Source organism: Hyperolius riggenbachi, chromosome 12 (genome assembly GCF_040937935.1).
Source record: "Hyperolius riggenbachi isolate aHypRig1 chromosome 12, aHypRig1.pri, whole genome shotgun sequence".
Lineage (NCBI taxonomy): Eukaryota > Metazoa > Chordata > Amphibia > Anura > Hyperoliidae > Hyperolius > Hyperolius riggenbachi.
The window spans coordinates 113968796-113995717 of NC_090657.1; the positions used below are offsets into that span (position 1 = coordinate 113968796).

Here is a 26922-nt window from a genome sequence, read left to right on the forward strand (position 1 = left end):
CCAGACAACAGGGCGGCAGATTCCACGTCCGACGCAGCAGGTAGCACGCATAGGCCTACTCTTGTCAGTAATGTCGAATGCGGAGAAAACGCCGCACGCACTGACAGCGGTGCGGCGGATTCCGCATTCAACACAGCAGGAACACTACAACACGTCTGGTGTGGCTGGGACTGATAGTCCACACTGGTTCAGGAGGACGTGCGAGCGCGCAGAGAGGCAGGGCCTTTATGACAGTCAGAAGGGAGTCAGCTGACCAAGCCGGTCAGCTGACAATTTCAGCAACTTCCATTGGTCCAGCACTTAGGGGAGGCGCTAGAGAGCGCTGGTGTATATATACTGGGTGCTGGTCATTCCTCTGGTGTCTGGTGTTGCGATCACTACGTGGTAGCACTCAGACCTTGTCAGTATCTGTGTTTATTAGACAGTTTCGTAGGTGTTGATGATCACGGAGCTCACACCTTAGCCTAGGAATTGTATTATTATCTGTGTTATTATCTAGACCAGTTTCCAAGGTGTTGATGGCCAAGGAACTCACACCTTAGTCTAGGAATTCTGTACCATCTGTATCATTATTATTATCTAGTTCCAGGAGTGTTGAGAATCTAGGAGCTCACACTCAAGCTTAGGCATTGTTGATTATCTGTTATGACCTTCTGCTTTCCTGACCATTCTTCTGATCTCTGATTCTGTACCTTTGTCATTCTGATACTCTGTTGCCAAACTCGGCTAGTCTTAGGATTCCGCATCTGTCTCCTGTCTCTGTACCTGATCTGTCAGTCTGTTGCCGACCTGGCCTGTCCGACCTCGAGAACTATTTCTCCTGTTGGGAAATAGTTCACAGTCCTGTCAGTGACACTTCACCTTTGGTGTCACTCAATCTCTGATCCTTCCTACTCCCAGCCTGGCTCCGCCCCTTGGGGAGCCTCAGGCCTTGGAAGGAATCTGTTCTCAGGGCAGTACCTACTACTGCCTCGCACCCACTGTACGGGTGCTCTCCTCAAAGTATTACTGTTGCACCAAACACTCATATATTACTCAGGTGTCCAGAGGTTAGAGATATATCTGATTATTGGTGATACTGCAGATCATCTATAATCTGGTATATATCTGCATTCTCGGTGATACTGCAGATCACCGGTAATCAGATCCTCTCTGTGTTACACCGATCATTACAGCTCTGATTCATTTCAAGGTATACCGTCAATCTATAATTACTGTTATAGAGGGTTCAGACCCCACTATGCCAGATTTATATGATAGCAACGCTTTAAAGGCTGGTCCTTTACTGAGTTAGCAATCATGAAAAAGGCAAGAACCGCTCAGGTTTTTGACAAAAATACCACTACATTCTTTACATTCTTTACAAGTCTATAGTTGTCTCCAGTATAGATAGCCAGGTCTATTGGTGTTCCCAGTATATGTAGACAGGTGTATAGGTCTCCCCAGTATATGTAGCCAGGTGTATAGGTGTCCCCAGTATATGTAGCCAGGCGTATAGGTCTCCCCAGTATATGTAGCCAGGTGTATAGGTGTTCCCAGTATTGCCAGGTCTATAGTTGTCCCCAGTAAATGTAGCCAGGTCTATAGGTGTCCCCAGTATATGTAGCCAGGTGTATAGGTCTCCCCAGTATATGTAGCCAGGTGTATAGGTGTTCCCAGTATATGCAGCCAGGTCTATAGGTGCCCCCAGTATATGTAGCTAGGTCTATAGGTGTCCCCAGGAAGGGAGGCAGCCAGTGAAAAGGAGCGAAGGGCACAGTGGCGGAGAAGGGGGGACGTCTCCCCCCCCCCTTCCCTCAATTTGGGCCCCCCTTCCTGGCTCTCCCCTCCGGATTAATGTTTAAGTCTCGGTACTGCGGCTGAAAGCGGGCGGGGACTTACCGCTGTTCTACGGGCGGTGGAGGGAGCTGTGATCTGTGTGCCGCTAGTCTGGTCTTGAGTAGACCCGACTAGCGGCACACAGACCACAGCTCCCTCCAGCATCTGTGTAACAGCGGTACATTAATTCGGAGAGGAGAGCCAGGAAGGGGGGCCCCAAGGTGAGGGAAGGGGGAGACGTCCCCCCTTCTCCGCCTTTGTGCCCATCGCTTCCTTTCACTGGCTGCCTCCCCTCCTACTCAGGGTGCTCTGGCGGCCCCTTCCCCTGACCACGGCCCTCGGTCCGAGCCAGAGTGTCCGAATAGTCAGTCTGCCCCCGGGATGGAGTGGTGGGTGGTTGGTGGATGGCCACCATATCCCAAGGCTGCAACCTGAACAAGGAGTAATGTTTTGAAAAGGATTCATGGAGAGGGAGCTTGTTGGCACCTTTAGGGTCCCTGAAAGTGTGAAAATAATCTCTTCTGAATGACCACTTTCTTCCATGGTACAAAAAAAGGAACTGTACTTTCTGTGACAAGATTATATTTATGCTTGACAATGCACCATCTCATGTTGCAAGGAATACCTCTGTATCATTGGCTGCTGTAGGCATAAAAGGAGAGAAACTCATGGTGTGTTCCCATCTTCCCCTGACCTCAATTGTATTGAGAAACTTTGGATCATACTCAAAGATCTATGAGAGTGGGAGGCAGTTTACATCCAAACAGCAGCTCTGGGAGGATAATTTGACATCCTTCAAAGAGATTCAAGCAGAATCTATCAGAACTCACACGTTCTATGGATGCAAGAATTGTGAAGTTACTATGAAATAAGGAATTGTATGTTAATATGTAACATGACTAGTTAAGATGTCTTTGATTTGAATAGCTTTTGATTTCAGTAATTATGACTTCCTAATGCTGCAAATTCAACAAATTACCATTTTCAGTTCTTTACAGCCTATAAACTATTTTGAAACTATGTTGTTCTTAATGATTGGATCAGTAATTTATTTCTTTTCTGAATTCATACTGTTATCATTAGGAGGTGAGTTCAGTAACATTTGAATTATACTCTAATGGTTGATGACCTAAAAATTATGCTGACTGCCACTTGCATCAACTATTAGGAAAATCAGAGAAAAATATAATTTGCATAATAATTTGGAACGGGTTGTAATAAATACAAAGAGATGCATAAAATTGTGTTAAAAAAAGAAAAAATGCAAAGTTAGCTAAACATTTCAGTTCCAAACCTTTCCAATTAGGCAACATATTTTGTTATAACAAAAAAACAAAAAACCTAAGTGTTGTTTGGCACACGGTGGGAGGTAAAGGCCAGTCAAAAATTCACCACACAGCATGTTAATGTCTTCTCTTCACCCTTACTTGGCAAGAAGCAGCTCCAAGTGGGATGTGCTCAGAGAAAAAGGAGACTGAAAAAGCAAGGAAGCTGTATAACAACAACAGGCAGGGCAATATCTCCTCCACTGCTTTAATTGCTCAGATGCAATGTTCATGTTGACAAAGTGATACAAATTGCGTGTGCAGTAAAATAGTAAATAGTAAAATAGGCAGGTGAAAAAGAGGTGGGTGCAGGGATAACAGATGTGATTTTTTGTTGTTCTATTTTGTTATAACCTCACTTATTTGAACTGATTTTGAGTGTTTTTAAATGTATTCCTATGTTGCAGGTGTGGCCTTATGCTGACTCTCAGCACTAACTTATCAATATGGATGGCAGCTGTGACTGATGAATCTCTTCATCAAACTCCAAACAACAATAGTTCTGGAGATCATCGAATCGTAAGAGGTGAGATATCTCAAGTGTAAGGAAAGCCAAGATAACTCTACTAAACTGATAATGCAGATGAATTGCAAAGTGTGTGCATGCAGTTAGATTTTCATTCAAGTCCAGTTTCAAACTAAAAAATCATGTACTGGTGCTGTGTATGAACAGATACTGGTGCTGTACTGTATGTGTGTAACGATTGTGGGATATCTCCGTGTTCAGCGCACAAAGATGTGCGCTGACACTGCGGAGGTCCTCCACAAGCGTGTCAAGATACTAGAACCCAGCTTTTGGTGTAAGCACCAGTAGAGGGAAATTCCTGTCGGCAGATGGCGCTGGGGAGTGCAGAGGAACCAATCCTCTGTACCTCCACAAATGCCAGACAGGAATTGTACGAAGCGCAGAACGTAATCGGAAGAGAAGCGATTGCGAATGAGAACGAGCAAAGGGACAGGTTGTATGTGTGTGCGCCAATCTAGTCGCCACCCCGCGACCGCGCACACACAACAGCAGGTGCGAAACAGAAACGCAACCGCCAAGAACGGCGATTGCCAGAAGTGACACAAGGCAGATCAGAACAGAATACGAGGATAGCAAAGGCACAGCAAATCATACAATGAGAAGATACGGAAAATAATAAACGCTAGCTAACCACGAACACCGCACTCATTCGCAACAGTGCACGCGGTTATGCGCGGTCTCCACGTGATAAGCACAATAGAGACAAGCACGCCTAACTAACCATCAACAGACAAACACGAAACAAAGAACGTGAACGCTTGCTTAACGGTTACCTCATCGAGCCTACAGCAAGCACCCGTATCAGACAAGACAGACAAACGAGAAACAGGAACTAGGCAGAAAGGATCCACCGCTCTTCCGCCAGAGCAAGTGTGATCCAAGCAGGAACACAGATCAGAAAGATCCACAGCCGCTAACGCCAGCGGCTAGTGCGATCTAAACAAGACAGATCAGATGAGGTAGCTGGTAGCAACCGCTGCTCCAGCTTACACTCCAGGAACTAGATCAGAAGGATCCACAGCCGCTACCGCTAGAGGCTAGTGCGATCCAAACAAGACAGAGCGATTCGCTATCAACCGCCGCTGGTGACAGTGCAATCGCGACAGACAAGACAGGACAGAATAGGCAGTACAAATTATACACAAACTGACTGCACTAACTAGGAATGCAAGGAGCACTCCCCAAGAATTAACTATACTAAGATAGCAGTGGCTGACACTCCAGGTGAGTCCAGCAGGAACAAACCTCTATGAGCAGCGAAGCATTGTGGGACACACATAGTACTTATAGTACACGCCTCCAATGAATGTGGCCAGGCAATTTGCATGACAACGTATGCAAATTCCTCAGCAAGCACAAGCTGCAAAACTGACAGAAGGTCTTCTTTCCAGAGTCCTGCAGCATGCAGACCTGAATAATGATCAAAAGGCTGCCTGCCTGCGCAGGCAGCTGAGCGGATCGTTACAGTACCCCCCCCCCCCCCCCCCTCTAGGGACGAATTCCAGACGTCTTTCAAAACTGGCGTTACCAAAAAACTCTAACTGAACACTCATGAAGGTCGGGGCAGCCCGACAAGGTCCAATTCCAGAGTCAGTCCACCCGAAACCGACCTCATCGGAAACAGAAGCCACCGAAATATGCCCATCAGTACTACCAGTCTTAGCGTAACACCCATCAGGACTGTGGATACCAGAGAAAAAGCCATCGACACCCTCCAGACAATACCCACCACCTTCCAAGGAGCGTCTGAAAATACCAAACCTGCCACAATACCTGTTCGAAGTGTCCCTTACAACACAAAAGCCACCGTTGATCTTATCCAGGGGACCAAGCAAAATCTCTCCCGGAATCTCCCAGAACCTTTTGAAGCTCCACAGAGATCCCAAGAGGGCAGAACAATCACCAGGCTCACATGGAGAATTACCAAGAACCCCCATGGAACCAATGACAATTCCGGATTCAGAATTACGAGGACACCCATCAAGATCAAGACTTTCAGGGACCACTTCTGGGCATGCAAGCAGGCAGGCTAAATCAGAGCATGTCTCCACCGAGGAAGCATCTGAGTACGCTGGTAACCGAGGCACACTTGGGCTTTCTGGGTCACAGAGCACACTGGGGTACACCAGCACAGGAGAAACCTCAGTACATGTCGGGGAACTGCCAACCTCAGAGTCCGGCACGACAAGACCAAAACCAGTACCGGACAGAGAATCATCATGAGTGGAGGTCACAGGCACTGGACTTTCACAAGAAGACTCGGATACAAATTCAGAAATTTCTGTGACAATAATATCATCATTGACTACATATGAGTGAAGCTCCATCAGAGCTGAAAAGGTAGCCAGCAAGGCAGCAATGCCTACGGAAGAGGGTAACACCTCAGAAGGACTTGGGGGGCAGGAGACATCTCCTACAAGTTCTGCACCCTTTAGGAGGAACTCGGAGACCTCCAGAACATCAAACAAGACCTCAGGAACATCATTTTTCAAGTTTTCTCGGAAGGATTCTGAACTATCCATGTTACAGGGCAAAACTGGAACTTTATTTTGTGGACAGGGCAGATGTCCCAGGAATGGTTCCACCATAACCTGAGACTGGATCTCATCATCATGAGGGGAATGTACAGGTATATTTACTGGAACACACACTGACTCCCTAACTTCATTCTCACTGTACCCAGAATTCTGTGTGGCAGTCAAACTAGCTTGTAACTCCAAAACTGCAGAAAAACAGGTGAGTATAGTGGCAATACCTAGACGAGCCTCTAGGGACACTGCAGGAGACTCTAAACAAGGCCATCTTAACTCATCCAGAGTACAGGGTGCAGAATCAGCACTTTCCTCAGAACAAGAAAGGGACTCACAAATGTCAGTGTGATTGGATTGGACATCATATTGTTATTCATGGTACAGGGCAGGCTCAGAGAAACTTTCTCTGGAGCCAGCAAAGATGTTTCAGAGTCAGATTCGCAAAACCGAAGCGCTGTCTCACTCTTAGATTCGGCTAACAATGTCAAATCCGAGGAGCCAGAACGCAAAACCTGCGAATCCAAGATCGCTTTAGGTTGTGAAACTGACGCTTCCATAGCGCAAATCTCCGCGATCTGCGGAGCAGACTGCAAGGCATCTAGGGTCGAAACACTGGAGCAATTGTCCCCAGGCAACGGGCCCTTACAGGTGTGAACAGGGTGAGACAGAGACTCATCTGCAGAAGAAATAGCGACATCAACAGAATAAACTTTATTAGGCATATTAATTTCACTTTTGATGCTGCATAGTTTAGGAATTTTTCCCATAGCAGGATCATAGATGGAAGATCTTAAAGATCTGTTCTTAGATGACAAGGGATCCCACATATCTTTGAGAAAACTGGCACATTCATGTTGATCACAATCTGCAGGAACATCTGAGAAACAGGCATTACATCGCATAGATTCAAACTTCACGCAATCAGGAGAGAATCTTTCAAGATTCGCACAAGAATCAACCACAGTAGTGCACCCATTCATGTCAGGTCGCACAATATCTAGACTCACATGCTTTACCCCAGAAAGGCAGGAACAATCATCCGATAACGATGTCTCTTTATTGAAGTCAATTGATTGGTGTGTGTGCAATTCATCCAAAATCGTCTGCCACACATAAGTCACCGGATTCACAAAACATTCGTCACACTCATCAGAGTCAATCAAAGCGTACACCGAATCAAGACAAGCATAAAGAATCTCTGCACTTTTTGCGATGTAAAAATCGCAAAACGCCTTCCAATCAATCTCGAACTCCTCAATTAATGCTCCAATATCCCATGGAGCAAATGGGGGTTCAAACAACTCGGTTTCCAAGAAACCCTCATAAGGGTTAGGGTCAGGAACATGCAAAGACTTTCTTACTCCTTTAATATAGAAAATAATTCTGCCTATCAAAGGATCCACAAATGCCCTTTCTTGGGGTAATGAAACCTGAGACTGAGAAATTTCAGACTTTACAGAAACAATTTTTTTATTTGTAGTTGCTATGGGCAACGGATTTTTCAGCTGAGAAGTCTTCCTTTTTTTCCTGCTTTAAGGGCTGGTGCACACCGAGCGGCTTTTTGGGCGTTTTCAGATCCGCTTGCGGCTGCGGATCTGCTTGGTCAATGTATCTCAATGGGGTGGTGCACACCAGAGCGGCAGGCGTTTTGCAGAAACGAAAAATGCCTGGGTGAGGCATTTTTTGGATTTCGGATGCGTTTCTGCCCCAATGTTAAGTATAGGAAAAACGCAAACCGCTCTGAAAAACGCCTGTTCAGAGCGGTTTTGCAGGCGTTTTTGTTACAGAAGCTGTTCAGTAACAGCTTTACTGTAACAATATATGAAATCTACTATACTGAAAACCGCAGCAGCAATCCGCAAAACGCTAGCAAAACGCCTCATAAAAATAAAAAAAAGCGTTTAAAAATCTGCTAGCGTTTTGCGGATCTGCTAGCGGGTTTTGGTGTGCACCAGCCCTTAGTCCTTGCTGCTTTAGGTGGCTGCTGTTTAGACACAGGGGAATAGTTACTGCATTCATTTTCAAACTGAATGGTTTTGCATGAAGTAGGTAGAGCAGCTGACTCATTAGCAACTACACACTCATACAGGGCAGGTGGCAAGCAAGGCAACTCAAACCAGTAGGAGAATGTAAATGTAAGAAACTGATATAGATTATCATTCCAAGAATTGTCTTGCAAGATTTCATGAGCCCATACAAACAGATCGTCTTTCAAAAGCACATAAGCTAATTGGAGAGCAGACGTGGACGGATCAGTAATTTGAAAAGTAGGATTCAGACAAAATTTTACGCATTCAGGGCTGGTGCACACCGAGCGGCTTTTTGGGCGTTTTCAGATCCGCTTGCGGCTGCGGATCTGCTTGGTCAATGTATCTCAATGGGGTGGTGCACACCAGAGCGGCAGGCGTTTTGCAGAAACGAAAAATGCCTGGGTGAGGCATTTTTTGGATTGCGGATGCGTTTCTGCCTCAATGTTAAGTATAGGAAAAACGCAAACCGCTCTGAAAAACGGCACTTCAGAGCGGTTTTGCAGGCGTTTTTGTTACAGAAGCTGTTCAGTAACAGCTTTATGTAACAATATATGAAATCTACTATACTGAAAACCGCAGCAGCAATCCGCAAAACGCTAGCAAAACGCCATAGAAAAATAAAAAAAAGCGTTTAAAAATCTGCTAGCATTTTGCGGATCTGCTAGCGGGTTTTGGTGTGCACCAGCCCTCAGAGAGAAAATCCTCTTTCGTCTCTGAATTTAATATTTTGAAACTCTTAAAGACACAGGAACCATACTCAGCAAAATCGTACAAATCAGAAATTCCCTCTACACTGGGGTTTTGGGTTGGGCTGCTCATAATGTAACGATTGTGGGATATCTCCGTGTTCAGCGCACAAAGATGTGCGCTGACACTGCGGAGGTCCTCCACAAGCGTGTCAAGATACTAGAACCCAGCTTTTGGTGTAAGCACCAGTAGAGGGAAATTCCTGTCGGCAGATGGCGCTGGGGAGTGCAGAGGAACCAATCCTCTGTACCTCCACAAATGCCAGACAGGAATTGTACGAAGCACAGAACGTAATCGCAAGAGAGGCGATTGCAAATGAGAACGAGCAAAGGGACAGGTTGTATGTGTGTGCGCCAATCTAGTCGCCACCCCGCGACCGCGCACACACAACAGCAGGTGCAAAACAGAAACGCAACCGCCAAGAACGGCGATTGCCAGAAGTGACACAAGGCAGATCAGAACAGAATACGAGGATAGCAAAGGCACAGCAAATCATACAATGAGAAGATACGGAAAATAATAAATGCTAGCTAACCGCGAACACTGCACTCATTCGCAACAGTGCACGCGGTTATGCGCGGTCTCCACGTGATAAGCACAATAGAGACAAGCACGCCTAACTAACCATCAACAGACAAACACGAAACAAAGAACGTGAACGCTTGCTTAACGGTTACCTCATCGAGCCTACAGCAAGCACCCGTATCAGACAAGACAGACAAACGAGAAACAGGAACTAGGCAGAAAGGATCCACCGCTCTTCCGCCAGAGCAAGTGTGATCCAAGCAGGAACACAGATCAGAAAGATCCACAGCCGCTAACGCCAGCGGCTAGTGCGATCTAAACAAGACAGATCAGATGAGGTAGCTGGTAGCAACCGCTGCTCCAGCTTACACTCCAGGAACTAGATCAGAAGGATCCACAGCCGCTACCGCTAGAGGCTAGTGCGATCCAAACAAGACAGAGCGATTCGCTATCAACCGCCGCTGGTGACAGCGCAATCGCGACAGACAAGACAGGACAGAATAGGCAGTACAAATTATACACAAACTGACTGCACTAACTAGGAATGCAAGGAGCACTCCCCAAGAATTAACTATACTAAGATAGCAGTGGCTGACACTCCAGGTGAGTCCAGCAGGAACAAACCTCTATGAGCAGCGAAGCATTGTGGGACACACATAGTACTTATAGTACACGCCTCCAATGAATGTGGCCAGGCAATTTGCATGACAACGTATGCAAATTCCTCAGCAAGCACAAGCTGCAAAACTGACAGAAGGTCTTCTTTCCAGAGTCCTGCAGCATGCAGACCTGAATAATGATCAAAAGGCTGCCTGCCTGCGCAGGCAGCTGAGCGGATCGTTGCAATGTGTTACCCAGTATATAACAGTATATAGTCAATTGACTTGTTGCATTGGACAACTCTCCTTAAGTAGACTGGTCAGCTCTCCTTGTCTACCTGTTTATCAGAGCGGTATGAAAGAATAGATTGCGCTCCCTCAGCAGGGAGATCTGAGAGGCGGTAACAGGATAGGGCGTATCACCTGACATCAATGACACACGGCGTATAAGACGACCCCCAACTTTTCAGAAGATTTTCAAGGGTTAAAAAGTAGTCTTATACGCAGGAATATACAGTAATCCTTTACTGAAGGCTACCTTATCCACTAGCTGAGTTTGCAGCAGTATATCTACGCCACGTGGGAAGACTGTTCCCATCCCAATGGCATAGATTTACACCTCCCACCGCCACTCACTCCTGCGCTCACTCCCGCACGTGGTTTCACCGCCGATCGTTGCAGGGGAGAACAATGAATGGGAACTCAGTTCCCATTCATTGATCTAAGTCACCGTGTCAATGATCGCTGGCATCAATGAAATGCCGGCGGTCCTTGCAACAAACTTAATAATTCATGCACGCATTACTTCCTGTATGTGTACTATTAGTATGCGACAGAAAGAAATTGTGTGAGAGCATCTTGTGGCCAAATAGTAAAATTACACCATCTACATACATTTATTTCAATAAATAGACCTACACATAATTTAAAATTAATGCCTAACCTCTCACACTCTCCCATAAATTCCCGAATAAAACCTTTGCATTTAAAAAAAAAATGACAGTAAAAAAATACATAAATAGGTACCTTTTTTAAATATGTATGTCAAGAAGGTATATTGCTGTTATTTTTTAAAATATGAGCTTGTAAATAGTGATGGACGCAAAACTGAAAAATGCACCTTTATTGGTAAATAAAATATTGGCGCCATACATTGTGATAGGGACATAATTTCAATGGTGTAATGACCAGGACAAATGGGTAACTAAAATACATGAGTTTTAATTATTTTAGCATGTACTATAAGCATATAAGACGATATAATAAGACCCTTGCTATTTGGAAAAACACGCAGGTGTTGTTTTAGCATAACAGAACCTCAATCTACATAATAACCATACATTTCAAAAAGCATCTGGAGACAGCTAATAGGCGTAGTTTATTCTATCAATTATCAAAATGACAACACAGTTGCAAACAGACCTACACTAGCAGTAAAAAGTATGTGAACCCTTTGGAATTATATAAATTTATGCACAAATTGGTCATAAAATGTGATCTGATCTTCATCTAAGTCACAATAATAGACAATCACAGTCTGCTTAAACTAATACCACACAAATAATTAAATGTTTCCATGTTTTTATTGAACAAACCATGTAAACATTCACACTGCAGGTGGCAAAGGGATGTGAACCCCTAGACCAATGACATCTCCTAGAGCTAATTGGAGTGAGATATTTAGATATGGGGACTGCAGCTCCAGTTGCTTATGTGGTTATATAGGGGCACATCATTTTTTGGTCTGCGTTGTAACTTGTACTGTCATTTGTATGTTATTATATTAATATTTATGGTCCCGTCACTTCCGGCGGATGCGGCCAATTGTACGCAAGAGCAGGGACTCCCTCCATATCCTTACGTATGCGCCTGCGTAGTATGGAGGCACATGCGTAAGGATATGGAGGAGTCCCTGCTCTTGTGTACAATTGGCCGCGTCCACCGGCAGTGACGCAATGCGCTTGCGTTGACTGGCTCCACTGGCCAAAAGTACGGGACCCGGTACCGGTGGACAGAGGCAGCGGAGGATGGCGGCGTGGGAGTGATCCAGGCTTATGGGGCTGGAGGAAGCCCCAGGAATGTATAACATCTTTTTTCCAATGTTTCTGGTTCTCTTTAAAGAGTAACTGTCAGGCAAAAACAAGTAATTTTTATCTATGTTCCCCTGTGTTAAACAGTGTGGAAGGAAGCCAAATATCAATACTGAAGTAAAAAAACTCTCTTACTTTATTGTGGGCTGAATAGCAGCCTTCCTTATCTCCAGGCTGTTTAGGAGGCCGCATCAGACTGAAAAAGCCGCAGTCAGCCTGCAAAGCAGTATGGGAAGGTCTTACTTCCTCTCTACTGCCCTCCCTGCACCACCCCTTCATTTCCCTATCCAGCCCTGCTGCAGCCTTATTGGCTGGTCCCTCTCGACTCCTTCCCTCCCCATCCAGACACCCTGAGTGACAGCTGCAGGCTGCCCCCCACAAACACCCCCCCCCCCGCGAGTAACTCCTGCGATCGTCGGCAATGCCCCCCCCCCCGCGACTGACACCAGCGATCGTCGGCACCCTATCCCCCCCCACCGCGAGTGACACCCGCGACCGTCGGCAAACCCCCCCTCCCCCCCCCCCGCGAGTGACACCCGTGATCGTCGGCACCCCCCCCCCCGCGAGTGACACCCGCGATCGTCGGCACCACCACATGTCCCCCCCTGCGAGTGACACCCCCAATCGTCGGCACAAACCCCCCCCCCCCCACACGAGTGACACCCGCGATTGCCGGCACCCAATCCCCCCCCCCCGCGAGTGACACCCGTGAACGTCGGCACCAATTCGCGACCCCCCCGTGAGTAACACCCCAATCGTCGGCCCCCCATCACCCCCCCCCCATGAGTGACACCCGCAAAACGATCGCCCGCAAACCGACCGACATCGCAATCGCCCGCAAACCGACCGACATCACAATCGCCCGCAAAACGACCGATATCACAATCACCTGCAGGCCGACTTCGCAATCGCAAGCAAAACGACCGACATCGCAATCGCTCGCAAAACGACTGACATCGCAATCGCAAGCAAACCGACCGACATCGCAATCGCCCGCAAAACGACCGACATCGCAATCACCTGCAAAACGACCGACATCGCAATCGCAAGCAAAACAATCGCAATCGCTCGCAAAACGACTGACTTCGCAATCGGACGCAAAACGACTGACTTCGCAATCGGCCGCAAAATGACCGACTTTGCAATCGCAAGCAAAACGACCGACATCGCAAGCAAAACGACAGACATCGCAATCGCTCGCAAAACGACTGACATCGCAATCGCAAGCAAAACGCCCGACATCGCAATCACCAGCAAATCGACTGACATCGCAATCGCAAGCAAAACGACCGACATCGCAATCGCAAGCAAAACGATCGACATCGCAATCGCTCGCAAAACGACTGACTTCGCAATCGGACGCAAAACGACTGACTTTGCAATCGCAAACAAAACGACCAACATTGCAATCGCAAGCAAAGGACCGACATTGCAATCGTCCGCAAAACGACTGACATCGCAATCGGCCGCAAAACGACCGACATCGCGATTGCAAGCAAAACGACCAACATCGCAATTGCAAGCAAAACGACCGACATCGCAATCACCCGCAAACCGACCGACATCGCAACCGCCCGCAATTTGAATGACATCGCAATCATCCGCAACCCCCCGCGACTGACAACGCAATCGCATAATTAACATGTTGGAGATAATCGAATCGATCCCTATTGACCCACGGATCGAGCGGGAAAACGCATCTTGTGTACCGAGCATAAGACCAGAGACTGGTAGGAGTGTCTGAGGGCTGGGACTTGGGAGGGCTAATGTATAATTAATCAGGAAGCAGGGTAAGGGAGGATATGACATCACAATTGGCTTCAGACAAGACAGACAAACATGGAACCTGCCATGAGCTGTCAGGAGCATCATTCTCTGCATATACTACATAAAAATTCTGTGAAATCCAAACGTGGACAGTGAAATGCATATGTAATGTAAGTACAGCCAGTATTTAGCTACTGATATATGTGTTTTTTTGTCTGTGAGACCCTATACCTAACAGCTCCTCTTTAAAGCTTTTTTTTGTAATTTGCTGTGACATGAGTCATGATGATAGGTGGGCAAGAAGTGTCAGTACTTCCTCCTCTCTGCCCGCCCTCAGGAACGCTCACCCCACTCGCGTTATTAGTTCCTATCTTTACAGTGCGATGGGGAGCTGCGCCATGTGCGGTCTTGAGGTAATTTAGCTCAGAACGATAGTGTACTTATAGCTGTATTAGTACACTATCGTTAGCGGCGAGTGGGGTGAGCGTTCCTAAAAACGGCCAGAGAGGAGGGAGCAGAGCCGGGACAAGCTCCTCCAGCACCCATGGCTGAGACACCAAAGTGTGCCCCTCCATCCCTGTCACCCCAGCCATCACACACTGATTACTATTAGACTAAGAGGGCCACAGGACCCACAACCTCCCCAACACCTTAATATCTAGTTATCTGGCTTGCAGTCACTGCTATGTATCCCCTTTTCTTATTTCTTTCTGCTTCATACACAATTAGAAATGACAGCTGAATTAATTGTGCGCCCCCTCCTACACTGCGCCCTGAGGCTGGAGCCTCTCCAACCTATGCCTCGGCCCGGCCCTGGGAGGGAGTACTGATACTCCCTCCCCGCCCGTCATCCACATCCTGCTCTAGTCGAATATTTCGGCTGAGCAGAATGGGGGGTGCTAAAGGGAGAGGAAGTTGCTGTGATTTCTGTCACAGCAAATAAAATAACATTAAAAGTACGTTATTTTAAAGCGAGGTCAGGAACTGTAACCAAGGATTGAACTTTATCCCAATCAGTAGCCAATACCCCCTTTCTCATGATAAATATTTTCCTTTTGATCAATAACTCATCAGAGGGCTTATATTGTGGTGAAACCCCTCCCATACCAAGCTCCTGACAGTTTGTTGTCTGTAAACGTTGTTGCTGGAAAATTTCCAACTGCCAAGCAAGCATAGAACTCTCAGTAGTGAACATTCCATACAGATCCCCTGGCAGAACTACCAGTATATGTGACCACCAGTGATAAATGTCAGAATGTAAATCAGGGGAAGAAAAGATTTTACAATGGGCAAACACTGATTAAATAATCTGTACATGAATTTTGTAAACAATAAGCGATTTTATTCAGTATGTTGTTTTCACTGCAGTTCCTCTTTAAGTCTCCCTAAGGGCCCTTTTACACTTAATCAGTTGCTCTCAGTTATAACTGAAAGAAAACTGATTTTCAAAATAAAGCCCATGTTTTCCTATGGCGTCTTTTACACTTAATGCGTTTTAACTGAAATCTTCCTCCCGATGCACTGCTATGGAAAAAACGCGTACTAACTAGTGTTGGGCGAACAGTGTTCGCCACTGTTCGGGTTCTGCAGAACATCACCCTGTTCGGGTGATGTTCGAGTTCGGCCGAACACCTGACGGTGCTCGGCCAAACCGTTCGGCCATATGGCCGAACTAAGAGCGCATGGCCGAACGTTCCCCGAACGTTCGGCTAGCGCTGTGATTGGCCGAACGGGTCACGTGGTTCGGACCCGAACGCGCTCTGATTGGCCGAACGGTCACGTGGTTCGGGTAAATAAATACCCGAACCACGTCATATCTCCGCCATTTGTCTGTGGGTTTAGCTTTGGGTAGGCAGGCAGGGTAGTTCGCGCTCCAGCCACGCTAGCCAGGGTCCCCCCTGTCATTGTGTCACTGCTGGGAACAGTAGTACACCGCTTGCTCAGCCACACTATATAGCATTCTGTTTACTGCCACTCTGTGTACCTCGCTCAGCCACACTATATAGCATTCTGTTTACTGCCACTCTGTGTCTGCTGGGAATAGTAGTACACCGCTTGCTCAGCCACACTATATAGCATTCTGTTTACTGCCACTCTGTGTACCTCGCTCAGCCACACTATATAGCATTCTGTTTACTGCCACTCTGTGTCTGCTGGGAATAGTGGTACACCGCTCGCTCAGCCACACTATATAGCATTCTGTTCACTGTTCTGTGTCTGCTTGGAATAGTGGTACACCGCTCGCTCAGCCACACTATATAGCATTCTGTTTACTGTTCTGTGTCTGCTGGGAATAGTGGTACACCGCTCGCTCAGCCACACTATATAGCATTCTGTTTACTGTTCTGTGTCTGCTGGGAATAGTGGTACACCGCTCGCTCAGCCACACTATATAGCATTCTGTGCACTGTTCTGTGTCTGCTGGGAATAGTGGTACACCGCTCGCTCAGCCACACTATATAGCATTCTGTTCACTGTTCTGTGTCTGCTGGGAATAGTGGTACACCGCTCGCTCAGCCACACTATATAGCATTCTGTTTACTGTTCTGTGTCTGCTGGGAATAGTGGTACACCGCTCGCTCATCCACACTATATAGCATTCTGTTCACTGTTCTGTGTCTGCTGGGAATAGTGGTACACCGCCCGCTCAGCCACACTATATAGCATTCTGTTCACTGTTCTGTGTCTGCTGGGAATAGTGGTACACCGCTCGCTCAGCCACACTATATAGCATTCTGTTCACTGTTCTGTGTCTGCTGGGAACAGTAGTACACCGCTCGCTCAGCCAGAGTATATAGCATTGTGTTTACTGCCACTCTGTGTACACCGCTCAGCCAGACTATATACCATTGTTTACTGACACTCTGTGTACACCGCTCAGCCAGACTATATACCATTGTTTACTGACACTCTGTGTACACCGCTCAGCCAGACTATATACCATTGTTTACTGCCACTCTGATTCTGCTGGGAACAGTAGTACACCGCTCGCTCAGCCAGACTATATACCATTGTTTACTGACACTATATAGCAGACTATATAGCATTGTGTGTACACCGCTCAGCCAGACTATATACCATTGTTTACTGACACTCTGTGTACACCGCTCAGCCAGACTATATACCATTGTTTACTGCCACTCTGATTCTGCTGGGAACAGTAGTACACCGCTCGCTCAGCCAGACTATATACCATTGTTTACTGACACTCTGTGTACACCGCTCAGCCAGACTATATACCATTGTTTACTGCCACTCTGATTCTGCTGGGAACAGTAGTACACCGCTCGCTCAGCCAGACTATATACCATTGTTTACTGACACTCTGTGTACACCGCTCAGCCAGACTATATACCATTGTTTACTGCCACTCTGATTCTGCTGGGAACAGTAGTACACCGCTCGCTCAGCCAGACTATATACCATTGTTTACTGACCCTCTGTGTACACCGCTCAGCCAGACTATATACCATTGTTTACTGCCACTCTGATTCTGCTGGGAACAGTAGTACACCGCTCGCTCAGCCAGACTATATAGCATTGTGTTTACTGCCACTCTGTGTACACCGCTCAGCCACACTATATAGCATTGCGTACTCTGCCAGTCAGTGTGTATATTGCTGGGATCAGTAATACTCCACTCACCGTCAACCACTATATGAGCTCAACATGAGTTCCCCAGAGACCTCCGCTGTGAGCAGCACTCCCAACAACAGCAACAGCCAACGCCCCACGCAAGCTATAACATCCACCCCAGCAGCCAGTGGTCAGCAGCAGCCCTCCCCGGAGGAGAACGTTGTGTCCATCAGTCCGTCGCCAGAGCGATTAATGAGGGCTGCCATTGAGGAGATGATGGGGCCTGATGTGGAGGAGGAGGTCTGGCTCAGGCCAGCATCCCAAGTTAATGTTGAGGACGATGAGGGGTCTGTGTCTGGGGATGTTGGGGTGGCAGAGGTGGTGGGTGGGTCAGACTCAGGAGAAGAGTTGTATGATGAGGATGATGATCGGGACCATCTGTATGTGCCTCAGAGTCCGACCCCGGAAAACATGTTGTATCGTGTGTTTAGGTACTAAAATCTGCGTTCCCTCCCAGTAGTGTTGGGCGAACAGTGTTTGCCACTGTTCGGGTTCTGCAGAACATCACCCTGTTCGGGGTGACTATATAGCAGACTATATAGCATTGTGTTTAATGCCACTCTGTGTACACGGCTCAGCCACACTATATAGCATTGTGTTTACTTCCACTCTGTGTCTGCTGGGAACAGTAGTACACCGCTCACCCGCCACTGTATAGCATTGTGCTCTGTGTCACTGCTGACAATAGTGGTACACCGCTCACCCACCACTGTATAGCATTTCTGTACTGCCACTGTACTGCTGCCAGTCAGCGTGTACTTTAAGGATAAGTGAAATGAGGAAGAAATCCGGTGAAAGAGGGAGGGGCAAGGGAAGAGGTGTTTCCCCTGACGGTTCACGTACAGGCCACAGGGGAGCACCCAAGAAAACCCACTCAATACTGCCCATGTTGTCCAGGACAACAACCCTCACAGATCCAAAAGAACAGGACCAGATAATTACTTGGATGACCTCTCAAGCGTCCAGCAGTGGGTTAAGCAGCACCAGCACATCACGCACGAGGTCCGAGTCCTCAGCCAGTTAAAGTCTGGGCTTTCTTTGAAGACTGCACTGAGGATGTTACCATGGCGATTTGCAAGGTGTGCAAGACCCGCCTGAGCAGGGGGAAAAGTATTAACAACCTCTCCACCACCAGCATGAGCCGCCACATTCTATCCAAACATCCCACTCTGTGGGCAAACGCGGCAGGACAGGGTACCACCAGCAACACTGCCTCCCTTGGGTTCACCAGACTCACCACCAGACCCGCCTCAGCAGCAGCAGTAGCCCAGCCATTGCGTGGTTCACAACATTCACAAACATCAGACGATGCTGACACTGTCACTTTCCGGACTAGTGCTCTTGAGGTCTCCCAGTGTTCATCAAACACAACAACCAACAGCCCTTCGGTGTGCAGCGCTACGGTTGAGTTGTCTGTCTCTGAGATGTTTGAGCACAAGAGGAAATTGCCAGCAAATGACCCCCGGGCCGTGGCAGTAACAGCCAGCCAGCATAGCCAAGCTTCTGGCCTGCGAAATGCTGCCATATCGAGTGGTGGAGACAAACAGCTTCAAGGGCATGATGTCAGTGGCCATCCCACGTTACGTTGTTCCCAGCCGCTACCACTTTGCGCGCTCTGCAGTGCCTGAGTTGCATGAGCACGTGGTCAGCTAAATAACCCGAAGCTTGAAGAATGCCGTTGCCTGCAAGGTTCACCTCACCACTGACACCTGGACGAGTGCGTTCGGCCAGGGTCGATACATCTCCCTTACCGCGCACTGGGTGAACCTTGTGGAGCCTGGCAGCGATTCCTCACCTGCTACGGCGCGGGTGTTGCCCACGCCGCAAACAGCTGGATAACAACAGCAGCACCTACCTCTCTGACTCCTTCTCCTCCAACGCATCTCAAAGCTGTACCTCATCCGGAAATGCTAACCCAGCACCAGCAGCAGTAGGATCGTGGAAGCAGTGCAGCACAGCTGTTGGCATGCGTCAGCAAGCGTTGCTGAAGCTGATCTGCCTTGGGGATAAGCAGCACACAGGGGAGGAAATTTGGAGGGGAATAAAGGAACAGACGGATTTGTGGCTGGCACCGCTGGACCTGAAACCGGGCATGAAGCTAGACACCTGGCACGAACTGGCAATGTACGCAATAGAGGTGCTGGCTTGCCCGGCAGCCAGCGTTATGTCGGAACGCTGTTTCAGTGCTGCCGGAGGCATCATCACAGATCGGCGTATCCGCCTCTCCACAGAAAATGCAGACCGTCTGACTCAAATTAAAATGAATCAATCCTGGATTGGAAACGACTACGCAACACTCCTGGACCCCAACCAAGTAACATGACCGATGAACATCTGGGATGGTTTAGCGTTTCCGGTCCCTGTTTATTGAACCTCTCATCTGTATTACATTTATGACTGCATGGCGGCAAAAAGCATTGCTGCTATATCCGCACGCTTTTTGTCCTCATGCAAGGCCTGGGTTGTTGTGTCTCACAAAGCGTGGCCTTCTCCTCCTGCGCCTCCTCCTGTTCCATCACGTGTGCTGCTGCTGCTGCTGCTGCTGCTGGGTTACCGTTGCCGCGTGGTCCCTGTTTATGGAACCTCTTATCTTTATTACATTTATGACTACATGGCGGTACAAAGCATGCTATCCGCACGCTTTTTGTCCTCATGCAAGGCCTGGGTTGTTGTGTCTCACAAAGCGTGGCCTTCTCCTCCTGCGCCTCCTCCTGTTCCATCACGTGTGCTGCTGCTGCTGCTGCTGCTGGGTTAGCGTTGCCGCGTGGTCCCTGTTTATTGAACCTCTTATCTTTATTACATTTATGACTACATGGCGGTACAAAGCATGCTCTCCGCACGCTTTTTGTCCTCATGCAAGGCCTGGGTTGTTGTGTCTCACAAAGCGTGGCCTTCTCCTCCTGCGCCTCCTCCTGTTCCATCACGTGTGCTGCTGCTGGGTTAGCGTTGCCGCGTGGTCCCTGTTTATTGAACCACTTATCTTTATTACATTTATGACTGCATGGTGGTACAAAGCATGCTATCCGCACGCTTCTTGTCCTCATGCAAGGCCTGGGTTGTTGTGTCTCAAAGCGTGGCCTTCTCCTCCTGCGCCACCCTCCTCCTGTTCCATCACGTGTGCTGCTGCTGGGTTAGCATTACCGGTCCCTTTTCCTGGAACCTCTTATATGTATTACATTTATGACTGCATGCCGACAAAAAGCATGTTACCTGTGCAAAGAAAACAGACATTTCCCGCATTTAAAAGACAGTTTTCCCTTTGAAACTTTAAAATCGATTTTCTCAAAAACTATAAGCTCTTTTTGCTAAATTTTTTTTTCCTCTTGTACCCACTCCCAAGGTGCACATACCCTGTAAATTTGGGGTATGTAGCATGTAAGGAGGCTTTACAAAGCACAAAAGTTCGGGTCCCCATTGACTTCCATTATGTTCGGAGTTCGGGTCGAACACCCGAACATCGCGGACATGTTCGGCCTGTTCGGCCCGAACCCGAACATCTAGATGTTCGCCCAACACTAGTACTAACGCATACTAATGCACACCAACTGATTAAGTGTAAAAGGGCCCTAAGGATGTATGACCAAATGAGGGTCATATACATTCAGCAATCTGGCCCTTATAGGCTGCAATCTTATATGTGTACTGTAAATGTCTCAGCAGTATTAGTTTCATGCATAGCCCCCTAACACGCTCTTGAAAATATGTATGATCATGTCAAGCAAAATCTAGTGTCAGTACAGGTTTTCCCTGAATCCAAGTTGTTTAATGACTAAAGGTGGCCATACATTTAGCAACTGATTTAGTGGCTGATTGACCATCCGATTCAATAATTATTATCGAATTGGATAAAAATCAGTGCCCCCCAAGCGCATGCCTGATCAAGGATGCAACCGATTTGGGCTGAGCATGTTGATGGGGGGGGGCGCACTTAGGCAGCCCAGCCTCTGTTGGTGGTGGACCTTGTCCCGACCCTGCAACGGACGCATGTAAATGGATTCATAGGTTAACATTGGATCCTTTCACATTCATTCCGTTTGTACAGTATACGTTCCGGTTACATTCCGGGAAAAAATGCTAATGTGAACCAGGCCTTACATCTCTTTTGAAAGTGTTTCCACAAATTTTGTTTGCTTTTTAAAACCATTGTCAGAAGAGCAACCTATCTGTATCCTTTTAAACTAAGTGAAAAAGATGTTCTTCTGTACTTTGAGCGAGCCCTGTAATAACAGCGCAGGAGATTTGGGTGCAGCCGGCGCGACAGTAATAGGAATTACAGTTATAGCGGCGCACACTGAGTAACTTTGGCGCCATCAGAAGATGGAGCTGAAGTTACTTTTAAAACATTGTAATTCGGCCTCCAGCAATAGCCGGATGCCGAATGACATCATTCCCCACTATCCACGTGGACCTGGAGGAGGAATAGTATTTAAAGCCGCCGGAAACTTTTGCAGCAGCAGGATAAGCCGTACCGGCTGTTTCCTGCGCCTCCCGACGGTGAGATTACAGGGACGTATTTTTTGAGTGCTTTTATTTTTCCACACAAATATTAATCGGTCACTGATTGCCAGCACATCAGCTAGCATACTTTAGTCCATGGAGACTATTTTAAATCTCCTCAAGCACCAACTCATCCACTTAGAAAATACTTTAGGCCAATCTTATATATTTGTACTTTACTAATATTACTATAATACTTTACTAATATTAATGCATTATGAGTAAACCTATGTGCAGTGCAGCTCATTCAGTGAGTTGCAATACGTCACCCAGGTTCCATTTGGGGGCCTAACAATCACCCTCTGCAACCCCTGCAAGCAGGGTGGGGGGTTATGGGGTGTGAAGGGAAGCCTAAACTTATTAGCTCAGTGTGTAAATATTATAAGTACAGCATTGCTCTCTGTCCTTTGATGCTGCCGCAGATCTCTGCTTCCTGGTTTACAGAGTTCTCACTCATCATGTGAGAGGACTGAGGACCATGAGGCAGAGATCAACAGCAGAATAGAAGGACACAAGGCAGATCCAGCTGTAGGGGGAAGGTTACAGCAGCATCAGGACTATGCACTACTACTGTGCCTGCTAGTCTACAGGGAGGAAGGCCGGGTTCACATTGCACCTGATCCGGGACGGGTCCGACAAAACAGATCCGTTCTTCGTTCCGTTCGATACGTTTTCATAAGTTTTGTTCACATTTAACAACCATTTCGCATACGTTCTGTTCCGGTATAGTGTGAACGAAAACATATGGAAAATGAACAATGGGGAAGGGAAAAGGGGTTGGCTAGGGTGGGGTTTGGAGCGGGGGATGGTTTCAGCAGTTGTTTTTATCTATTGAGTTGTAGTTCTTTGTTCATTTGGAGACAAGGACCTCAGGAGAGTACATTCTCCATTTTGGTGTGCTGTACTGTGGAACCATGAGGCCAACGGATCCCTTGTTCCAATTCCACTTTTGGCTCACTGATCGAGAGGGAGCAAAAAGGACAGTTTGCCCTACTGTACTACGATCTTCGTAGGCACCCAGACAAGTTCTTCAAGTACTGCCGGATGTCTGTGGCTCTGTAAGTATATATTTTTGTACCTATGCGACAAGCATACCACTCACTATATTGTGTACAGCAATGAATACCCCCTTTTTTCACCCAGGTTTGATCGACTGCTGGAAATCATGAGGATTGATTTGCAGAAGTCCGACACCCAACTGCGTAAGTCCGTGACCCCTGAGGAACAGTTGCTGCTAACTCTGAGGTATGTCATATTGTTATTTGTCATACTATATCGTTATGCAAGGAAAGACCATACTGCAATGTCAAAACAATGTTATTTTTATTTAGCTGTACCATACAACCGACAGTTTACAACATAAGCAAGGAATTGGCAACGTCAGACAATAGCACATTGCTTTACAAACCTGCCACCAAGGACCATCAACAGTCCAGGCCTTGCCAGCTGCAAGCCTGCAGCTGTGCCCAAGAGGCTTGGTTCAAGGCCTGACCTGTTGTCGGTCCTTGGTGGCAGGTTCGAAAAGCAGTGTGCCAATGGATAAATGTGTGCATGTTCTTCTGTCTTCCAGTGGTGCATTATAGTAAGGAGCACCCTGAAAACACTGATATGATTGGGACTGTTGATTTGCCCAAGCCCCTTGAGGCCTGAAAGGTGGATGTTGAACAGGTGATGGCACAGCACCAAAAGACAGGTGCCTTTCGGGTGACATATGTGCTTTAATGGTGTCCATCAAGCTGTATAGGCAAGGCAAACACTTGTGCCTTGGAACATCATCCATGAAGGGAAGAAGCCCCATTAGAGCATGGATGTTTGGACTTAGCTTGTATTTTTTGCTTTCCTCCAACTGCTTATATAACTGTTCCAATTGGTTTTGAAGAAATTCTATATGTTTGTGGGACCTGTCAACTAATGTAGGATTACTATCTAAATCTCTTCCAACCAGCTGTTCTTGGGTTCTCAGTCACGATGCCCAATAGGCCCTTAACAGCCCCAGCTACATCTCACTCACATCTTGTGTTAATCCTGGGACCTACACCTCTTCCACGTCTACCTCTAGATCAGGGGTCTCAAACTCGTGGCCCGCGGGCCATTTGCGGCCCTCGATACAATATTTTGTGGCCCTCGCGGACAAAAGCTTCCTTAGAGTTCGCTTCCGTGCTTCCAAGTAATCCACCGCATCCCCACCGCTAAACGAGGGCTGCAGAGCCCCCAAATCGCCCGGGGGGCAATCCGCCGGCATTTCCTGGAAGGGGCAGAGCTTTCAGCTTCAGCTCTGCCCCTCCTGACGTCAATCGCCGCACGGATCGCCGCCTCTCCCCGCCCCTCTCTGTGAAGGAAGAGTGAGAGGGGCGGGCAGAGGCGGCGATGCGCCGCGATTGTGAAATTCCTTATGCGGCCCAGCCTCATCCAGACTTTGCATCCTGCGGCCCCCAGGTTTATTGAGTTTGAGACCCCTGCTCTAGATTGAGATGACGGTACCACTTCCTCTTCCCCTTCCTGTATACTTTCTGTAGGGGTTGGTTGTTATAGGGGTGGGGTGCTTTCCAGTTCAGAACAAGTGCTGTGTGGAGAGGATGGAGTAACAAATGATGAAGATGTTTTTTGCGCTTCCTCTATAGAATCTTCCAGCCTCTGAGATGTGGACTCCTCCGTATCGGCAGATGTAGTTCTGTGCTCCGTGGGCCTCTCCTCTCTATCCCCAAAATTGTCTTCAGTCCTTGTGTAAAATAAGCAAAAGCAATGTAAGACTTGGTTGTGAGGTTATGTTTCTATTTTGTTTGCCGTGGTTTTCAATAAATGACTGTTTTTAGTTTTCACATGATTTGAGGTTTTTTTTGTTTAAACAAGGTGCCCCTTCTATTCCCCCACTCGACACATACAGGTACTAAATGGCAATACTAATTACCTTCGCTGTTCTTCCTGGGTGCAGACAATTTGTTGAATTTCGGGCAGTACTGGCGAGCAATTTTCTCCCAAATGTTTCGGGTCTTGTTGTGGTTTGGATAGTCTGGGTGCCCCTTATCATAGAGTTGAGCAGGGGCGTAGCAATAGGGGTTGCAGAGGTAGCGACCGCATTGGGGCCCTTGGGCCAGAGGGGCCCCATGGGGCCCTTTCAAAACCAAAGTATAAGCTGTTTATTGGTCCTGTGGTGGTAATAATCACTTCTATAGAAGCTTTGAATGGTAGTAATCATTAACGCACTGTTCCCCATCCCCTTCTTGCACCTCTAATACTGTAGATTTTGTTACGCCGTATCAAGTGTTTTGTATAGAGTGCCTTGGGGGGCCCAATGTAAAACGCGCACCGGGGCCCCGAGCTCCATAGCTACGCCACTGGAGTTGAGGGTGTTCTTCCACAACCACTATCAGGTCCTCCACACTGAATTAGTGAGTGGTGTAGCTTACAGTAGCCATGCTGCAGTGGATGGGTGATGTGGCTTGCAATAGGCCTATGTTGCAGTGTGCCTATGCAGCAGACAGACAGCCTGGAACCTGCTGTGTCTGGCGTGGTGTGCATCGATCTGTGCCCCGGAAGTAGAAAAATTCAAAACAAGAAGTGATCTTGTGGTATGATTCAAGTACGTTTTCTAGCCAATGGGATCAGTATTGTCCGTTTTCCATTGAGATACATTGCATACGTTCAGCGTTCAGGTCCGTGTCAGTTCCATGAAAATGGTACAGGTCGGAAACGTCCGATCAGTTTAGCGGAACGTAGGAAGTGGATCCGTTTTATAATACCAATGTGAACTTTCCCATTGAAATGTATTGCATCCGTCTACAGATACGCTTCTAAGCTCTGCTCAACGCTCTGTTTTTTGTGCAATGTGAACCAGCCCTAAGACTGTGGTAAGAGGAGTACAGGAGGGGGGCCCACAAGGGGAGGGAGGAAAGTGCTCTGGCCCCCTCCTCCAAAAGAACTGAGGAGTGGGATGGGTGAGATGGATGTAATAAACCTGAGACAATGATAGCAAACATATTTATATTTACCAAGGGCTTCCTCAAACCCTCTGCAAGTCCATTAACTCCCACGGTGTCTGTCCAGTTTCCTCTGTTCTGCCACTGTGTGGAGTCAACATTCCAGACAGGTTGCGGCCAACTGCACATGCTTGGTCATGGCTGTGTGCCTCCCCCTCTGTGTTACAACTGTAGCGAGAGGGATGTGGAGGCTGACATATTTATTTCCTTTTAAGCAATACCAGTTGCTTGGCTGATTTTCTGCCTCTAATACTTTTAGCCATACAGATCAGGTGTTTGATATTATTCTCAAATCTGACAAGATTAGCTGCATGCATGTTTCTGGTATTAATCAGACGCTACTGCAGCCAAATAGGTCAAAAGGGCTGCCAGGTAACTGGTAGTGTTTAAAATGAAATAAATATGGCAGCCTCCATATCCCTCTCACTTCACTTGTCCTTTAACTGAAGCTTCTTCCCCCTCTTTAGTAGTGAAGTTCCCTGGGCGTTCTCCCTGTACCCTTCATTGATCAGCTGGGTAACTGGGAGCATTCTGTACATGCCTTATTCACCAAGATTCAAAACTCAACAGGTGAAAAGCAGCAGCTCTGTGCAGTTGGTTTGTGGACAGTCATGGCTAAGACAAAGGAGCTCAGTGAGGACCTGCGGCTGAGCATTGTAGCTGTTCACAAGCTAGGAAAGGGCTACAAGTTCATTTATAAATGTTTTCAAGTTCCAATGACTACAGTGCAAAGTATTATTAAAAAATACAAGACATTCCGCACTGTGGAAAATCTCAGAGGACGTGGTCGGAAGCCAAAAGTGACACCTGTGTTGGCCAGGAGGATAGTGAGAGAAGTGAAAAAGAATCCAAGG

The 26922-nt window shown here is 47.4% G+C and overlaps 1 protein-coding gene across 1 annotated transcript in view; it reads left to right on the forward strand.

The window, feature by feature from the left end:
- The window catches only part of LOC137542195 (uncharacterized), a 438126-nt gene that overhangs the window by 327346 nt on the left and 83858 nt on the right, over positions 1 to 26922 (forward strand). The window contains exon 10 of the mRNA XM_068263924.1: positions 3551 to 3669. Coding sequence (XP_068120025.1) covers positions 3551 to 3669 — 119 coding nt within the window. The remainder of the gene's footprint in view (positions 1 to 3550; positions 3670 to 26922) is intronic.